General features: G+C 34.6%; 2 protein-coding genes across 7 annotated transcripts; both read left to right on the top strand.

The window, feature by feature from the left end:
* Positions 1-214: 214 nt before the first annotated feature.
* LOC123910452 (protein FAR1-RELATED SEQUENCE 11-like) lies at positions 215-3,605 on the top strand. Its single transcript, XM_045961553.1, has 4 exons — positions 215-378; positions 655-1,655; positions 2,072-2,515; positions 2,661-3,605. Exons 2-4 carry the CDS (start codon positions 675-677, stop codon positions 3,276-3,278), a joined length of 2,043 nt encoding a protein of 680 aa, XP_045817509.1. The 5' UTR covers positions 215-378; positions 655-674; the 3' UTR covers positions 3,279-3,605.
* Positions 3,606-5,944: 2,339 nt separating this feature from the next.
* On the top strand, positions 5,945-11,165 carry LOC123910451 (DEAD-box ATP-dependent RNA helicase 42-like). Of its 6 annotated transcripts, none has more exons than XR_006810216.1 (5): positions 5,945-6,152; positions 6,468-9,935; positions 10,306-10,401; positions 10,605-10,677; positions 10,843-11,165. XR_006810216.1 is itself a non-coding variant. In XM_045961552.1 (3 exons), exon 2 carries the CDS (start codon positions 6,477-6,479, stop codon positions 9,930-9,932), a length of 3,456 nt encoding a protein of 1,151 aa, XP_045817508.1. In that variant the 5' UTR covers positions 6,027-6,152; positions 6,468-6,476; the 3' UTR covers positions 9,933-9,935; positions 10,306-11,165. The 6 variants fall into 6 exon arrangements, 1 of the variants encoding a protein (XP_045817508.1); XR_006810218.1 differs by having other exon boundaries at positions 6,027-6,152; positions 10,609-10,677; XR_006810217.1 differs by lacking the exon at positions 10,306-10,401 and having other exon boundaries at positions 6,019-6,152.
* Positions 11,166-16,064: the final 4,899 nt, after the last annotated feature.

Raw genomic sequence — 16,064 nt, 5'->3', positions numbered from 1 at the left:
CTAAACACAAGATTTGGGGACACAAAATTGACACACTTTTTTACCACTCCATGCACGAAAATCAATGCATGCAAATAATATTAAAAAATAAAATGTATATTTATTATATTTTTATTTGAAAATTGTGTTGGAATAACATTTTCGAAAGATCAATAGGAGTACTTTCCCAACTAGCACAAAACTAGTTTATAATTATAAATTTTTATTTAAAATTACAAAAATACCTAACCCCTCCAACCAAAATTTCATTCCTCTTCTAACTCTCGCTCTCACTGGTGTGCCTCTCATCTCTCGCGACCAAAACCTCTCCGCCACCGCCTAGCGCCACCGTCCACCATCGCCCTTCTCTCATCTCTCCGACGGACCTCTCTCTCCCAGGTTCTCTCTCTTTTTCTTATTTCTTCCGATTTCTGATTTTTTATTGTGTTGTTCTTCCTTTATTTTTCCAGTTAATCTGATAAAATATTCATTATTAGTCAATTTATTTATTGTTTGTTTGTTTGTTGAATCTTCATTGCTAAAATGCTAGTAGAAATTTGTAGGTTTATTTTGATTATGCCTATAAAAAATGCTAATGATATCATAGTAGTAGTGAATTATGATTCATCAAGTAATTTATGATTCAACCTAAAAATTTGATTTGTTTTGTGGCAGATAATTGTTCTCCATATATAATGTCGGAAGAGGTTGGATCCATGTTGGCAGTTTATGATGATCCATCTGACCAACATTCACTGTCTTTCGGCGGCGATACAAGCAGCACCGAGGAATCCCCCGGTGAAACTAGACTCTCCTTGCAACCAACTAATGATCACATTCCATACATTGGTCAAAGATTTTCCACCCATGATGAAGCTTATGAATTCTATAGTGATTTTGCTAAGAGTTGCGGCTTCTCAATTAGACGTCACCGTACAGAGGGAAAAGATGGTGTTGGGAAAGGACTTACTAGACGCTACTTTGTTTGTCATCGTGCTGGTAACACTCCTGCTAAATCAACGAACGAAACTAAACCTCAAAGAAATAGAAAATCTTCTCGATGTGGTTGTCAGGCTTATATGAGGATAAGCAAAACGACGGAGTTTGGACCTCCAGAATGGCGTGTCACTGGTTTTGGTAACCACCATAATCATGAACTTTTGGAACCAAATCAAGTTCGGTTCCTTCCTGCATATAGAACTATATCAGATGTTGACAAAAATCGAATCCTTATGTTTGCCAAAACAGGGATTTCTGTTCATCAAATGATGAGGCTTATGGAGCTTGAGAAGTGCGTGGAACCAGGATATTTGCCTTTTACTGAAAAGGATGTAAGGAATTTACTCCAGTCGTTTAGAAAATTAGATCCAGAAGAAGAAAGCCTAGATCTGTTAAGAATGTGCAGAAATATTAAGGAGAGAGATCCTAATTTTAAATTTGAGTACACACTTGATGCAAACAACCGTTTAGAAAATATTGCCTGGTCATATGCCTCGTCGATCCAATTGTATGATATTTTTGGTGATGCCGTGGTATTTGATACAACACATCGTCTGACTGCATTTGACATGCCGTTGGGGATATGGGTTGGAATAAATAATTATGGAATGCCCTGCTTCTTTGGCTGTGTGCTACTGCGAGATGAAACTGTCAGGTCATATTCCTGGGCAATAAAGGTAGTTAATGAAGAACTTATCAGTGTTTGTATAGTTTGGTTTTTTATTCAAATTGTGTTGTGGCCACTCGGATGCTGTTGCTTATTTGTGATATGACAACAAGGTTTTTTATTGTAGCTATAAAAAATAATGCACTGTCTAGGAATAGGATATACTAAATTGGAAGCTAATACAGATCACTGCCACTACAAAGTGTTTCTTGTTGAGTAGCCTACACTTTGTATGCAAACACCTTGTGCTAGTTTTTTTTTTCTTCTTTTTTTTTTCTTCCCAATTATATAACAGACTAGGTATTTTAATTATGGATGATTACATCTTTCTTTTACTTCCACTCCCTTGTGGAATGTTCGTTAATTTTTTAGAAGTTCAAGCATTCTTTAATTTACACTGGTTTTTTTTATTCACCTTCTTGGAAGGCTTTCTTAGGTTTTATGAATGGGAAGGCTCCACAGACTATATTAACCGACCAAAACAGTTGTCTCAAAGATGCACTATCTGCAGAAATGTCGATAACAAAACATGCTTTATGCATATGGATGATAGTAGCAAAGTTTCCATCTTGGTTCAATGCTGTTGTAGGGGAACGCTACAATGAATGGAAGGCTGAGTTTTATAGACTTTATAATCTTGAATCAGTTGAGGATTTTGAACTTGGGTGGAGAGAAATGGTATGTTCTTTTGGGCTGCATACCAATCGGCACATTGTTAATTTATATAGCTTGCGCTCACTTTGGGCATTGCCATATTTAAGAAGCCATTTTCTTGCGGGAATGACTACAACTGGCCTGTCAAAGTCAATTAATGCCTTCATTCAACGGTTTCTAAGTGCACAGACACGACTTGCTCACTTTGTTGAACAGGTATTATATCTTTCTGTCTCGTGTTTTGATACTGTTAAATTGGACTTTCAATGGCTATTCAAATTTAATAGCGACTTTTATCCTACTTTTTGGAGATATTAAATCCTTGAATTTCTGTAAACTTGGGTTTGCTTTGCACAACCAGGTAGCTGTTGCTGTGGATTTTAAAGATCAAACTGGAGAACAACAAACCATGCAGCAGAATCTCCAAAATGTTTGCCTCAAAACAGGAGCCCCCATGGAATCACATGCTGCTACGGTCCTCACGCCTTTTGCCTTTTCCAAGCTTCAAGAAGAACTTGTGTTGGCTGCGCATTATGCATCTTTTTCAGTTGAAGATGGTTTTCTTGTGAGACATCACACAAAACTTGAAGGAGGTCGCAAAGTTTATTGGTCCCCTCATGAAGGAATTATAAGCTGCAGCTGTCACCAGTTTGAATTTTCTGGAATTTTGTGTAGGCACACTCTGAGAGTTCTTTCAACAGGAAATTGTTTTCAGATTCCAGATACATATCTTCCCATTCGATGGCGTCGTATCAGCGTGCCTTCTTCTAAGCTTGTTCACAATGCACCCAATGATCATGCCGAAAGAGTTAAGTTATTCCAAAATATGGTTTCATCTCTAATTACAGAGTCTGCTAAGTCTAAAGAACGATTAGATACTGCAACAGAACAAGTTTCCATTCTTCTGTCTCGCATAAGAGAGCAGCCAATTTCATTACAATGTGCCAGAGATATTTCAACCATTAATAGGAATCTATGATGAATGAACTGGCAATGTATGGTTTGATGAATATGAGGTACTGGACAATATTTGTGAGAAAGTATGGTAATTGGATTTTGTTGTGATATATCAACACCCCTTCCTCAAGGTGGGGTGTCGCCGTGTCGTATCAAATTATCCTATGGTGAGATTTCCTTAGATTGGTAAACCTTAAACCCCAAATTGCATTGTATTGCAAGGATTCTGTTCTGTACAAAATGTATAGGAAATTTGTTCCCTTTGGTTATTAATTCATGTTTCCTTTAGAATGATATAACATTCATTGAGATTAAGGCAATATGATTAGATTAAGTTATAACTTTTAAATGACATGAAAAGTAAAATTGTTACATTTAATTCACAAATATATTGTCACATCATTAATTAAGTAATTTGTTAGCTCATTTTTTAAACTTGACAAACAAAAATATATCCAAAAAAAAAAAAACTTGACAAACAAAAATATGTCCCAAATTCAATAGTGGGATGGGAAATAAGTAACATTTTAAAAATTGGGGACTGTATTTTTGGTTTTAGAAACAAATGGACTGATTTATTTTTATTTTTGATAGAAAATGGACTGTGATTTAGTCAAAAGAATAATTGAAGCTAACTCGTTAATGGAATTTTTAAATAAAATATACTCATAATATACCTCATTCTCCAATAGAACATCAACATATATATCACTTTTTGCAAAGTACATTTTTAGAAATTACACTTTAAAATTGCAACTTCGTTTTTTCAAAATACATTTTGGTTAAGTAAAAAATTGGCTCAGAAAAATTATTTTGTTGGGTTAGCCCACACCGAATCTTAAAATAAAAATTATATGGAGATGAAATTTATTAGAATAAATGACAATAAATTAAAAATTAAGATTGCAAAAATATAAATAGGAGTATCTTTAATCAAGATACAACCTCATTTGTCACTCTTCTGACATGAAAGAAATTTAAATTTATAGAGAAATAATACAGTGATTTTTTAACAAAGGAAATATAGATCAACATATCATTTTTTTTTATCTCGGATGAAGTGATAATCCACTGAAATTAAACTCACATATAATTGTGAGATCCCGGGTACGAACCCGGGTCACGACGTCTGACCTAACAATTTCGACATTTTTACCAATTTAACTAAGACTTATGGGACAATCAACATATCATTTATAATTTTTAACAATATCAACATTAAGTGTATGTTTGGTTGTGTGTCACATTTACAAAAACCAGCAACACATAAACTTGATTTTATATCTTCTTATAATTCACAGTGGAAGCATGATGAATGTGCGTTTGTAGTTTAGATATGCACTGAGCTTGTATATATGGAGGAGGGAGAGAGTCCATTGAACATTAGAACGAAACGACTTTGAGATTAAAGTTTTTCAACAATCTCCACGCTCTTAAAGCACACACCATTGTAGTTGTTGCAATGTGTATGTGTACTATGTTCGTTGTGCCTTGAATTTATTTTTTATTTATATGAAATATTATAAATTATTAATTACTTTATCTTAGCATATCCATCTTATTATCATCTTATTATTAATTTTAAAAAATTTTCAATCTTATAAAATACCTATAGATTTATGAGTTTAAAGAATACAGAGTGAAGTAGAGTGACGTGGCGAAAAACATGATTATAATTTGTTGACAATTTAAAATTACTTTAAATTATTTATCCAAAAAAAAATTTAAATTATTGGTGCATATTCATTTTTCTCTAAATTTATAATATACAAACAAAAAATAATTTGTACTATTTGCACTATATAAGATAAGATTAAACAAGTTTTTTTTTTTTTTTATAGAAAGATAAGATTAAACAAGTTTTTACTAAAAAAAACCCCTTCAATTAATTTTGACATTTTTTTAAAGTAATTTTGACATATTCTTTGTAATATATAACCCATGAATTTGTGTTACCTGAAAAAATAAATCCCCGTCCGTCAAAAATAAAGGCTTAAATGCAGTTTTGGTCCCCTAAGTTTCACAATTGCTTAATTTTGGCCCCCCACGTTTCAATTGTTTGATTTTAATCCCTTAAGTTTCACAATTGCTCGATTTTAGCCCTCCAAGTTTCAATTGCTCGATTTTGGTCCTCCAAATTTATCCCTTTTTGCATTTGCTAGCCCCCGTTGAACTTTTTGATTAAAAATTGGTTATGTGGCATTTTTAAATTAAATAAGTATTTAAAAATATATAAATAAAATAAAAATTGTTTTTTTAAAAACAAAATTATAAATATTTTTTTTATTATATGTAGTTTATAAAATAATTTTGTTATATAAAAAGGTAAAAAAAAATTATGAACTATTTCTTAAAAACTTTGTAAACTTTTTTTAAATAAAAAACAATTATTAAACCTTTTATTAAAAAAAACAATTTTTAATACATTTTTATAAAAGCAAATATTATTATTTTTTTAATTAAAACATATTTTAATTATTTTTTAAAATGTCACATAAGCAATTTTTAGTCAAAAAAATCAACGGTGGGGCTAGCAAATGCAAAAGGGGTAAACTTGGGGGTCAAAATCGAGCAATTGAAATTTGGAGGGATAAAATCAAGCAATTGCGAAACGTAGGGTGTTAAAATCAAGTAATTGAAATGTGGAGGATCAAAATCAAGCAATTGTGAAACTTAAGGACTAAAACTGCATTTAAGCCAAAAATAAATAAAATAAATCCTTTCTTTTTCGTTTTTCCCCTCTTTTTTTTCTTCCATTTATTTACAAAAAAAAATAAATAAACTCTCTTCTTCTTCTCTTTTTCGTTCGCACAAAAGAAAGAAAACGAAAAAACGGCATCTTAGGGTTTTCTCACTCATCTCGACGCCATCATCAACTCGTCTTTCTCTCTCGCTGGTACCTCTCTGTCTTCTACTGATTTACAACTTTTATTCGTGTTTTCTTCACAATTTTTAGGTTCTAAATTCAATTCTGGAATTGATTCATTGTTTATTCAATTAGGTTATGAAATAGATTTTGTGTTTATTCAGTATTCTCAATTGTTGTGAATTCTACTACTTAGCGTAAAATTATAATAACTTATAAATGTGACTTTTATATAGTTGAAGTTAAATATTTTCAATGATACTGTAATTATAATTGCATCGGTTTTCAATGCCATACATACAAGTATATTGTTGCTGATGTGTATATGTGAATTTGTTTTTTTAGGATAAAGTAATGGAAGAAGGAAAACATAAATCGAGTGATTCTAAGAGGAGTCATCGAGATCGTGATAGAACTGGTGAAAGAGGTAAAGATAGAAATGATGGAAGGCACAAAGATAATAGGGAGAAGAGGGATCGTGAGTCTCGAAGACATGACAGAGAGAAAAGTACTGATTCTGAGGATAAGCATGATAGAGACAGGGAGAAGCGCAGAGATGGTAAAGAGAAGGATAGGGCACGGGTTCATGATGTCGACCGAGAAAAGAGAGATAGGAAAAGGGAAAGAGATAGAGAAGAGAAAGAAAAAGAGAGAGTAAGAGAGAAAGAAAAAGAGAGAGAAGAGAAGGAAAAGGAGAGATTAAGGGAGAAAGAAAGAGATAGGGAAGATAAGGAAAAGGAGAGAATGAGGGAGAAAGAAAGAGAGAGGGAAAGAAGGGAGGAGAAGGAGAGGATTAGAGAGAAAGAAAGGGCAAGGGAAAAGAGGGATCATGAGAGAGAGAAGGAAAAAGAAAAGGAAAGAGATAAAGGCAGGAGAGGACGGGAACGAGAGCGGGAGAAGCATAGAGATGTTGATAGCGATAACAGTGACGGTGAGTTGAGGGAGAGAAATAGAAAGCGACATAAGAAAGACGACGACAGTTATAAGGGGCGGGAGAAGGAAAAGAGTTCTAGCAAGTCAAACAGGAAAGTTGATGGAATTAACGGAAGCCCTAGGAGAAAGAGCGATGGAGATGACTCTGATTCCAAAGAGAAAGAGAAAAGACTTACCCATGAGGAGGAAATGGAAGTTGAACAAAAGAGGTTGGATGATGAAATGGAAAAGCGGAGGAGGAGAGTTCAAGAGTGGCAAGAGCAAAAGAGGAAGCAGGAAGAGGCAGAAAGAGAAAAACAAGGTGAACTAGAGTCTGGAAAGGCATGGACACTTGAAGGGGAGGAATCTGATGATGAAGATGGAACAGGTAGACATACGAGTATGGATGTAGACGAAGACGACAAACTTGCTGATAATGAACCTAGGGAGTCAATGGTGGTAGATATTGACAATGGAACAGTTGCATCCGATTTACAGAATGGAGATGCTGGTGCTCCTGCAGACGATGAGATCGACCCATTGGATGCTTTCATGAATTCTATGGTTCTTCCTGAGGTTGAAAAGTTGAACAATGCTGTTAACTCAACACCTTCTGATAAAGCTTCTGACTTGAAACCTAAGGATAAAGAGGACGAGCGTAGTAATGGTCGACAATCAAGGAAAGGTTCAAATAAATCTATTGGCAGGATAATTCCCGGTGAAGAGTCCGACTCAGATTATGCAGATCCTGATGTTGAGGGGGATCCATTAGATGAAGATGACGACGAGTTCATGAAGAGAGTAAAGAAAACAAAAGTTGAAAAGCTTTCTTTAGTTGATCACTCAAAGATCGACTATATACCATTCAAAAAGAATTTCTATATTGAAGTGAAAGAGATCTCAAAGATGACTCTTGAAGAAGTTGTATTATACAGGAAGCAGTTAGAGTTGAAGATACATGGAAAGGATGTGCCCAAACCTGTAAAGTCATGGAACCAGACTGGACTTACTAGCAAAGTTTTAGAGACAATAAAGAAGGCAAACTTTGAAAAGCCAATGCCTATTCAAGCTCAGGCGTTGCCTGTAATTATGAGTGGTCGAGATTGCATAGGCATTGCCAAAACCGGGTCAGGTAAAACACTTGCTTTTGTTCTGCCAATGTTGAGGCATATCAAGGATCAGCCACCAGTTGTTGCAGGAGATGGACCTATTGGGCTTATTATGGCCCCTACAAGAGAACTTGTTCAACAGATTCATAGTGACATAAAGAAGTTCACAAAGGTAATGGGTATCAGGTGTGTTCCTGTCTATGGAGGTTCTGGTGTTGCTCAACAAATCAGCGAGTTGAAACGTGGTACTGAGATAGTAGTTTGTACTCCAGGTAGGATGATTGACATACTGTGCACCAGTAGTGGAAAAATAACTAACCTGCGTAGAGTAACTTATCTGGTCATGGATGAGGCAGATCGGATGTTTGATATGGGTTTTGAACCACAAATCACAAGAATTGTTCAGAATATTCGGCCAGATCGTCAAACCGTTCTCTTCTCTGCCACTTTCCCACGCCAGGTTGAAATTTTGGCTCGCAAGGTTTTAAATAAACCCGTTGAAATACAAGTTGGTGGGAGGAGTGTTGTGAACAAAGATATAGCACAGTTAGTTGAGGTGAGGCCAGAAAATGAGAGGTTCCTTAGACTCTTGGAACTACTTGGAGAATGGTATGAGAAAGGAAAGATTTTGGTATTTGTCCACTCACAGGATAAATGTGATTCATTGTTCAAGGATCTAATGAAACATGGCTATCCATGTCTTTCTCTTCACGGGGCTAAGGATCAGACAGACCGTGAATCCACAATATCTGATTTTAAAAGCAATGTCTGCAATTTGTTGGTTGCAACAAGTATTGCTGCCAGGGGATTAGATGTCAAGGAGCTCGAATTGGTGATCAATTTTGATGTTCCAAACCACTATGAAGATTATGTACATCGGGTTGGGCGCACTGGCCGCGCTGGCCGAAAGGGTTGTGCTATCACATTTATTTCTGAAGATGATGCAAGATATGCACCAGATCTGGTGAAAGCTCTGGAGCTATCTGAGCAGATTGTTCCTGATGATCTAAAATCCCTCGCCGATGGCTTTATGGCAAAAGTGACTCAAGGATTGGAGCAAGCCCATGGGACTGGTTATGGAGGCAGTGGCTTTAAATTTAATGAAGAGGAAGATGAGGTGAGGAAGGCTGCAAAGAAAGCTCAAGCCAAAGAATATGGATTTGAAGAAGACAAGTCAGATTCTGAAGATGAAGATGATGGTATTAGGAAGGCAGGAGGTGATATTTCACAGCACCCTGCTCTTGCTCAGATTCTTGCTGCGACCAAAGCTCCTCCAGTGCCTACTCCTATCTCTGCAACCCAACTGATTTCAAATGGTGGGCTACCTATTTCTTTGCCATCTGTTGTTGGTCTCCAGACTCCAACAGTCTTGCCTGGTACAGGGCTACCCCTTGCTACACATGACGGGGCAGCTCGAGCTGCATTAGCTGCTATAAACCTGCAGCACAACTTGGCAAAAATACAATCTGAAGCATTGCCAGAGCATTATGAGGCTGAGTTGGAAATAAATGATTTCCCTCAGAATGCTCGCTGGAAAGTCACACACAAGGAAACTTTAGGCCCCATTTCTGAGTGGACCGGAGCTGCTATTACCACAAGGGGACAATATTTCCCACCTGGCAAAGTCGCAGGACCTGGGGATCGCAAACTCTACTTGTTCATTGAGGGTCCTAGCGAGCAGTCAGTTAAGAGAGCCAAAGTAGAATTGAAGCGTGTTTTGGAAGACATCACTAACCAGGCTTTGCAACTACCTGGTGGAACTCAACCGGGCAAATACTCTGTTGTATAAAAGGTAAGATTCTGATACATTTGAGTTTATTAATGCTTATTTTAGTTGCTGTTCTAAGCTTTATGTTAAACACTTTTGAAGGGAAATGTTGGCTGTACAGCTTATTATTTATTGATTTTTGTAATCTTTTCTGTTCGTTGCACCATATAGGTGCACATTATCCTTGGCTATGCCTATATGGTTTTATATGATTAAGTGTTTTTCTCTGTCTTCTCTGGGTGGATTCATTTAGGTTCAGAACTAGCATAAATAATCTTTTCTGAGTTTAACTTGGGAATAATAAACATGATATTTGTATAGCAATGTTCTTGTTTAGTTTTTTTTTTTTTAATTGAGAAGTTCTGCAACCTAAGAGTAAATCTACTTTTGGTAGTCAATCTGGAGCGAAAATGAGACACTGTTAAACACTCTTGTCTCGCACCCCAATCGGGGACAAGTTGCGCATATGACTGCCATGCAGCTCATACAGGTATGAGTATTATTATCATGGAAAGTAAACTGATTTTTTTTCTTCTAATTTTGCTATGTGTTTGCTTAGTATTGTAAATTCTTCTAAATTCTAATACTACTTTGCATACCATCTGATGCTGTTTGTTTTTATTAAATTTTAATTGCACAACTTTTCTATCCTCTTCATGGTTTCTTTTTTGTTCATCTTCCGCTTTGATGCAGCTAGGTCTTTCAAGCCTAATCTCGTATATTCAAATATTGTTCCGTCCTTGCACTTGCTTCGTGGATGTCTAAGGTGCCAGTCATGACGCAAAATTTTTCATCTAGTTCCTACTTGATTTCAAGCTAACATCCTTGAAATACTGATTTTTTTTTTTCCATGTTATTCCTTGTCCTCAAGTTGTGAGATATTTATGCTATTATTTGTTCCTTTATCTGATTTTATGTGTGTATTTTTCAGGTTTTGGTTCGATGACCGTTTGTCTTGAAAAGGGATACAAAATGTGGTTCACATCTCATGTAATTGGGGAGATCACACAATTCAGTGATTTACGTATTTTCCTAACTGCAATGATTTGGATTTCAGCACATGTACACCATAAAACATATCTTTATATGAAATTTACCATTTAATGGATATGTCTATCATGGTATCCAAATCATCAGTTTAGGCTCATAATTAAGTCATGGCACTTTGCACTTGTCCTTGTTTTTTGTGAACTCAGCAATTCTATATTTTGTGTTGTAATTCAAATCTGTCAAATTTTATTTGGTTTGCTGAAATTCAAACATTATCACATTTATTATTCAAAAATCTACGTTGTGTATGCTTACTGGTCTGTTTTCGTGGGTTTAGTAACTTTATGTTGGATCAGAAGTAGACAAGGTGTGCTCATTCTCTGTTAAACTTATTGGATCAGCTGTGCTCACCCTATCAACATAAATACATCCTTAAATCATCTGTGGAAGTTGATGGCACCCAAGCATTTATTGATTAGAGCTTATGAAGAGCACAAAACATGTGGAAATGTGGAAATTATTAAAGAGGTGAAATGGCTGACATGCTGACAAGGTTTCACTTCTTAATCTCTGCTCTTTCTGTTTTGTCTAGTAGTATCATCATCCTGTCAAAAATTAAACCATATATGCGCATCTTCCTGTCACAAATTAATTTTAAGTCGCTTCGTATATGTGATTTCACCAGTTATTTTCTCTCTGCAAATTCTCATACGATGACCAGCTTGAATCACAGGAAGGTTATCAAGATCAGCATTCTGGAGACCATATTGTCTTTTTCTTAATATACCACTCAATGAGCTAGACAAAAACATAAGGCGAGCATTAGGAGGAAAATGATAGTAGCTTAAAAGGAGTGAAAGTTTGACAAAACTGTTTGGCACAAATGGTGATTAACATACAAAATCTGAATTTACTTTAGTATGTCAAGTCTATGTTCATCATTGCTCCAAAGAAATACTGACACATGATGAGTGTACAAGTGAAAATTTAGGATTCTGATTGTTTTGTAAGCACTTGCTAAACACACCACAATGAAAACCTACATGCATACTCAAAGATTTAAAGTGTATAGTAGTGATATAACCAATTAGAAAGGTGATTTTATTTTCTAAATAACTCTTCATGGAAACGTTCCACGAGGGTAAAAGGGTTATTGGAAAATAATGACATTGAATCTGACAAAAGAAAGTGCTTATATTTCAAACCAATAAACATTGTTTTGTTTTGGTTATATTTGAGACTGGATGAACCGATGAAGTAATCTTTACCCGCGAACCATCTTTGATAGACATGCTTCAAATCTCTGCATTGTTTTCTTTTGTTTTTGTCAAATCGATGTAAATATTCTGTCTCTGTCGTGAAAGCGAAGAAAATAATAATCTTTCTTTTGGGTATTTGGTCAATTGTTCTTAGTGTCTTGGGCAATTTTTAGTTATAATTTCAAGGGTGATCCCTTATCGAAATTGTTTACGATAGAACTAGGGACAAGCTAATATGAACAAACTCATATTGTACGTAGTTGATAAAATGTTGTCTCCCTTTCCTTTTCTCTCTTTTGTCCGCCATCCAAATTGTCTCTTTTCCATCATTTCCGCCACATGCACTATTAGAACTATGGAAAAATTGAATGGCCTAAGCCACTTTAGTTGTGACTAAATTGTGATCATCCTTTCATTTCCTATAACAACATAACATAGCAAGCACAATCACCAATCGACCAAATAGGATACACAAATCAAAAGCAGTACATTCTCTTGTGAGAAATTTACAGAGTAGCAAAAAAAATAAAACTATAGGCAGAACCATAGAAGCAGACATACAAATTCCCTAACCATACTCTAGCTCACCCTTATCGTTGCCATATACAACAACCTCCACCACTTAACCACCATCAACCGCCTCACCACCAATAAACCTACCAAATTCCACAATGAGTAAATTTGCACCACTGTAGTCATGGAGGTACCTTAGGGACCATTGATGTTGTTGCTGATTTGTGCTTCAATTTAAGATAGATGTAATGAATTTCTACATACTAGATGAAAAGATGAAAGAGATTGATGAGGATATTAAAATAAAGAGACAATTTTATGAGATAATGCATATAAAATCCATGAACTCGTATATTCTAACACTCCAAAAATATGATCTATAACTATCCGGAGAGTTTTTGTTTTAGCAAAAAAAATAAAAAATAATGGTGTCCATTTAAAGCTACAACTAATTTTACACAATACGATTGTTATTAGATAACGGTGTAAAATTACTCTACATTGTCTATGTGTATCCTATTTTCTCAGTCAAATATGTTATTTATCTTTTTTCATGTCAATCTAATCTTTCATCTTTAAAAATATTTACATAATTTAACTAATTTTAGTTCTTATTTCTTATTTTCCTTCTCTTATAAATAAGAGATTGAAAAGAAAAAAGTTCTATTGTGTTTGATTTTATAACTATTTTCAAGATTGAATAAATTATGAAGCAAGAGGTCAAATAAAAGCTAAAAAATTCGACACTCATTAAACTCCAAGACAACTTTTTATCCCATAGGACATTAATTTTTGGAGTTTAAATTGTCACTTAAGATTTAAACAATTTATAAGTAATTTACACAATTTTACTCCAATGAGATAACACAATAAACAACTTATACCTGACTTCAAGTAATGAATAATTATTAATCTCCCACTTTTTTTGATTTGTTTCTTCAAGTAACATTAGTTCAAAATAAGCAATGCAATGTACCATGTAAGCGAACTCCAATGAAAAAACAAGCTACGCATCAGAACTCAAGAATAAGTAACTATCTAAGTTCAGGCTAATGCTACGTTCATTCTATTGAAAATGCTCTTGGTACACTATAATAAATTATTCAAAAGAATTTATCATGTATCATTTTTTTTAAGGGTCATGCTATGTTAGGCATACTTCAAATAGTAATTTTATCTTAAAAACAACAATGTTTGACTTCCACGTGTTATCAATGGTATTCTCCGCACACATGTGGAGACTAATCATCTCGAGGTAACTAAATTCATCTCTTCTAACAAATACTTCTACATAAGCACCGATCGAAATTCGAATCCAGAATCTCAAGTATCTACCACTTGTATCCCACTATATTTATCATGTGAAGATATTGTCTCCGGTTAAATTTGTCTCCCATGAAATCAAAACCCTTCGTTTCTTTTTTTAAATGTGCTTTAAGGTCCGTTTGGTTATATGAAAAGAAAGTGGAAGGAAAGAAAATTACGCAAACCAATGTATGAACTTGGACTAAAGTTAGTCTAAATTCATGCATTGATATACTTTACATCTATTAATGATTAAAATAATAATAATAATAATCAACATTTTATTTCCTCAAGGGGGATTGTCAACGAAGAAAATACATTCCCGTTTATCATGTATCATTTTATCATGTGTTTCATCATGTACTAATCTTTTGCAATTAGTGTTATACTACTCCCTCCCCGTCCCAATATATAAAACTTACTTTGACTAAATGTACTATTTATTTATCTTGTTTTGACCGTGTTTTTTTAATAACATATAGATGTAAACATTATCATATAAGATTTTTTTTTTGGTACAACATATGAGATATTGTTTGATTTGTTTTGATGAGTATTTTCAAAATATTAAGTTGTTATAGTTTTTACAAATAGACAATTAGAGATATTAGTGATCACAATTGTACATTGGCGTACAGTGGTCAACTGTATATTATACTTTGGGACGGAAGAAGTAATATTTTTGACCCAAGTAGATGTTGGGAACTAAAAAAAAAAAAACCGAAACACAAAAAACTGAAAAATTATTCAACTAAATCCTTTCACACGGCAAAAGTTAATATCCATAAGGGTCTTTTTATGCACAGTGCATAAGGCCTTGGCAACCATTAGATTTTCTTTACACGTGTATTAATCATAGCCTTCTTCAGCTCACACTCACCACTACGATCACGATCTATGCAAGAGGCGGAGCCACCGTGACCTCGCAAACTGAAATCAGACCACCATTCTGATCGCCACTACGATCACGAGCGTGAGCATCACAACCACCAACAAATTCAAGCATGTAACAAAACACAAAAATGAAAACAAAAAGCTTACTCAATTTCGGCCACATTTTACATGCGATTCGATCACCGATTTCGAAAATTAATACCGGAAACATTCATAAAATCGAACGACGATCAAAACGGTATAAAGAACGTTGAGTTTCGTTGATTATTGAGGGAGAACGAACGGGGTCGGTGAACCGGGTCGTCGTGACCCATTTCTGCAGGAAATGGGTGAGGAAGATGATGAACAGTGACGCGCGTCCACGCCCACTCTCACTGGCGGCGCGTGGGGACGCGTGCGGTGCCAAGGAGACTCCAATTTTTTTTATTATTTTTACATAAAAATAGTAAATAATTTTCTGAGAATTTTGGGACCAGTTTTGTATTTTTCTGAGACCTGAAACTATATTTAGTTAATTAAATGAGGTAAATATGTTTTTATAAATATAAGATATTAATAAAATTTTCCCAAAATTTTATTTAGGGTATTTGGAATTATTTGGAACGGTTGGGGATACCTCACTCTCTTCAGTTTTATATCGTCTTAAAAATTTAAATTTATTTCACAATTTTTATTAAGGGTTAAATATGTTTTTGGAGAACAACTCTTTGAAACCATTCCACAGCAAAAATGGTTTCATACCGTTATACACTGAAACCATTAGTCTAGTTAAATGGTTTCATGACGTTATACACCGAAACCATTATTATAGTTAAATGGTTTTATATGAGCATTAGTGTCAAGATGTTATACACTGAAACCATTTGTCTAGTTAAATGGTTTTGATACTGTTATACACTGAAACCATTATTATAGTTAAATGGTTTTATATGAGCATTAGTGTCAAGATGTTATACATTGAAACCATTAGTCCTTTTAATTGGTTTCAAGATGTTATACACTAAAACAATTTGTCTAGTTAAATGGTTTCATACTGTTATACACTGAAACCATTATTCTAGTTAAATGGTTTCATAGCGTTATACACTGAAACCATTAGTCTTGTTATTTGGTTTCAAGATGTTATACACTGAAACCATTAGTCTAGTTAAATGGTTTCATAGCGTTATACACTGAAACCATTATTTTAGTT

Source organism: Trifolium pratense, linkage group LG2, assembly GCF_020283565.1.
Source record: "Trifolium pratense cultivar HEN17-A07 linkage group LG2, ARS_RC_1.1, whole genome shotgun sequence".
NCBI classification, from domain to species: Eukaryota; Viridiplantae; Streptophyta; class Magnoliopsida; order Fabales; family Fabaceae; genus Trifolium; species Trifolium pratense.
The sequence above is the reverse complement of the archived record's forward strand: the minus strand, read 5'-3'. Positions and strand labels throughout refer to the sequence as shown.

What these genes read in the sequence shown, in the direction of transcription:
- LOC123910451 (XM_045961552.1), top strand. Translation starts at nt 6,477, where the DNA reads ATGGAAGAAGGAAAACATAAATCGAGTGATTCTAAGAGGAGTCATCGA.
- LOC123910452 (XM_045961553.1), top strand. Translation starts at nt 675, where the DNA reads ATGTCGGAAGAGGTTGGATCCATGTTGGCAGTTTATGATGATCCATCT. An exon ending in CATATTCCTGGGCAATAAAG is followed by an intron (nt 1,656 to 2,071) that starts GTAGTTAATGAA and finishes CCTTCTTGGAAG; the next exon opens with GCTTTCTTAGGTTTTATGAA. An exon ending in TTGCTCACTTTGTTGAACAG is followed by an intron (nt 2,516 to 2,660) that starts GTATTATATCTT and finishes TTGCACAACCAG; the next exon opens with GTAGCTGTTGCTGTGGATTT.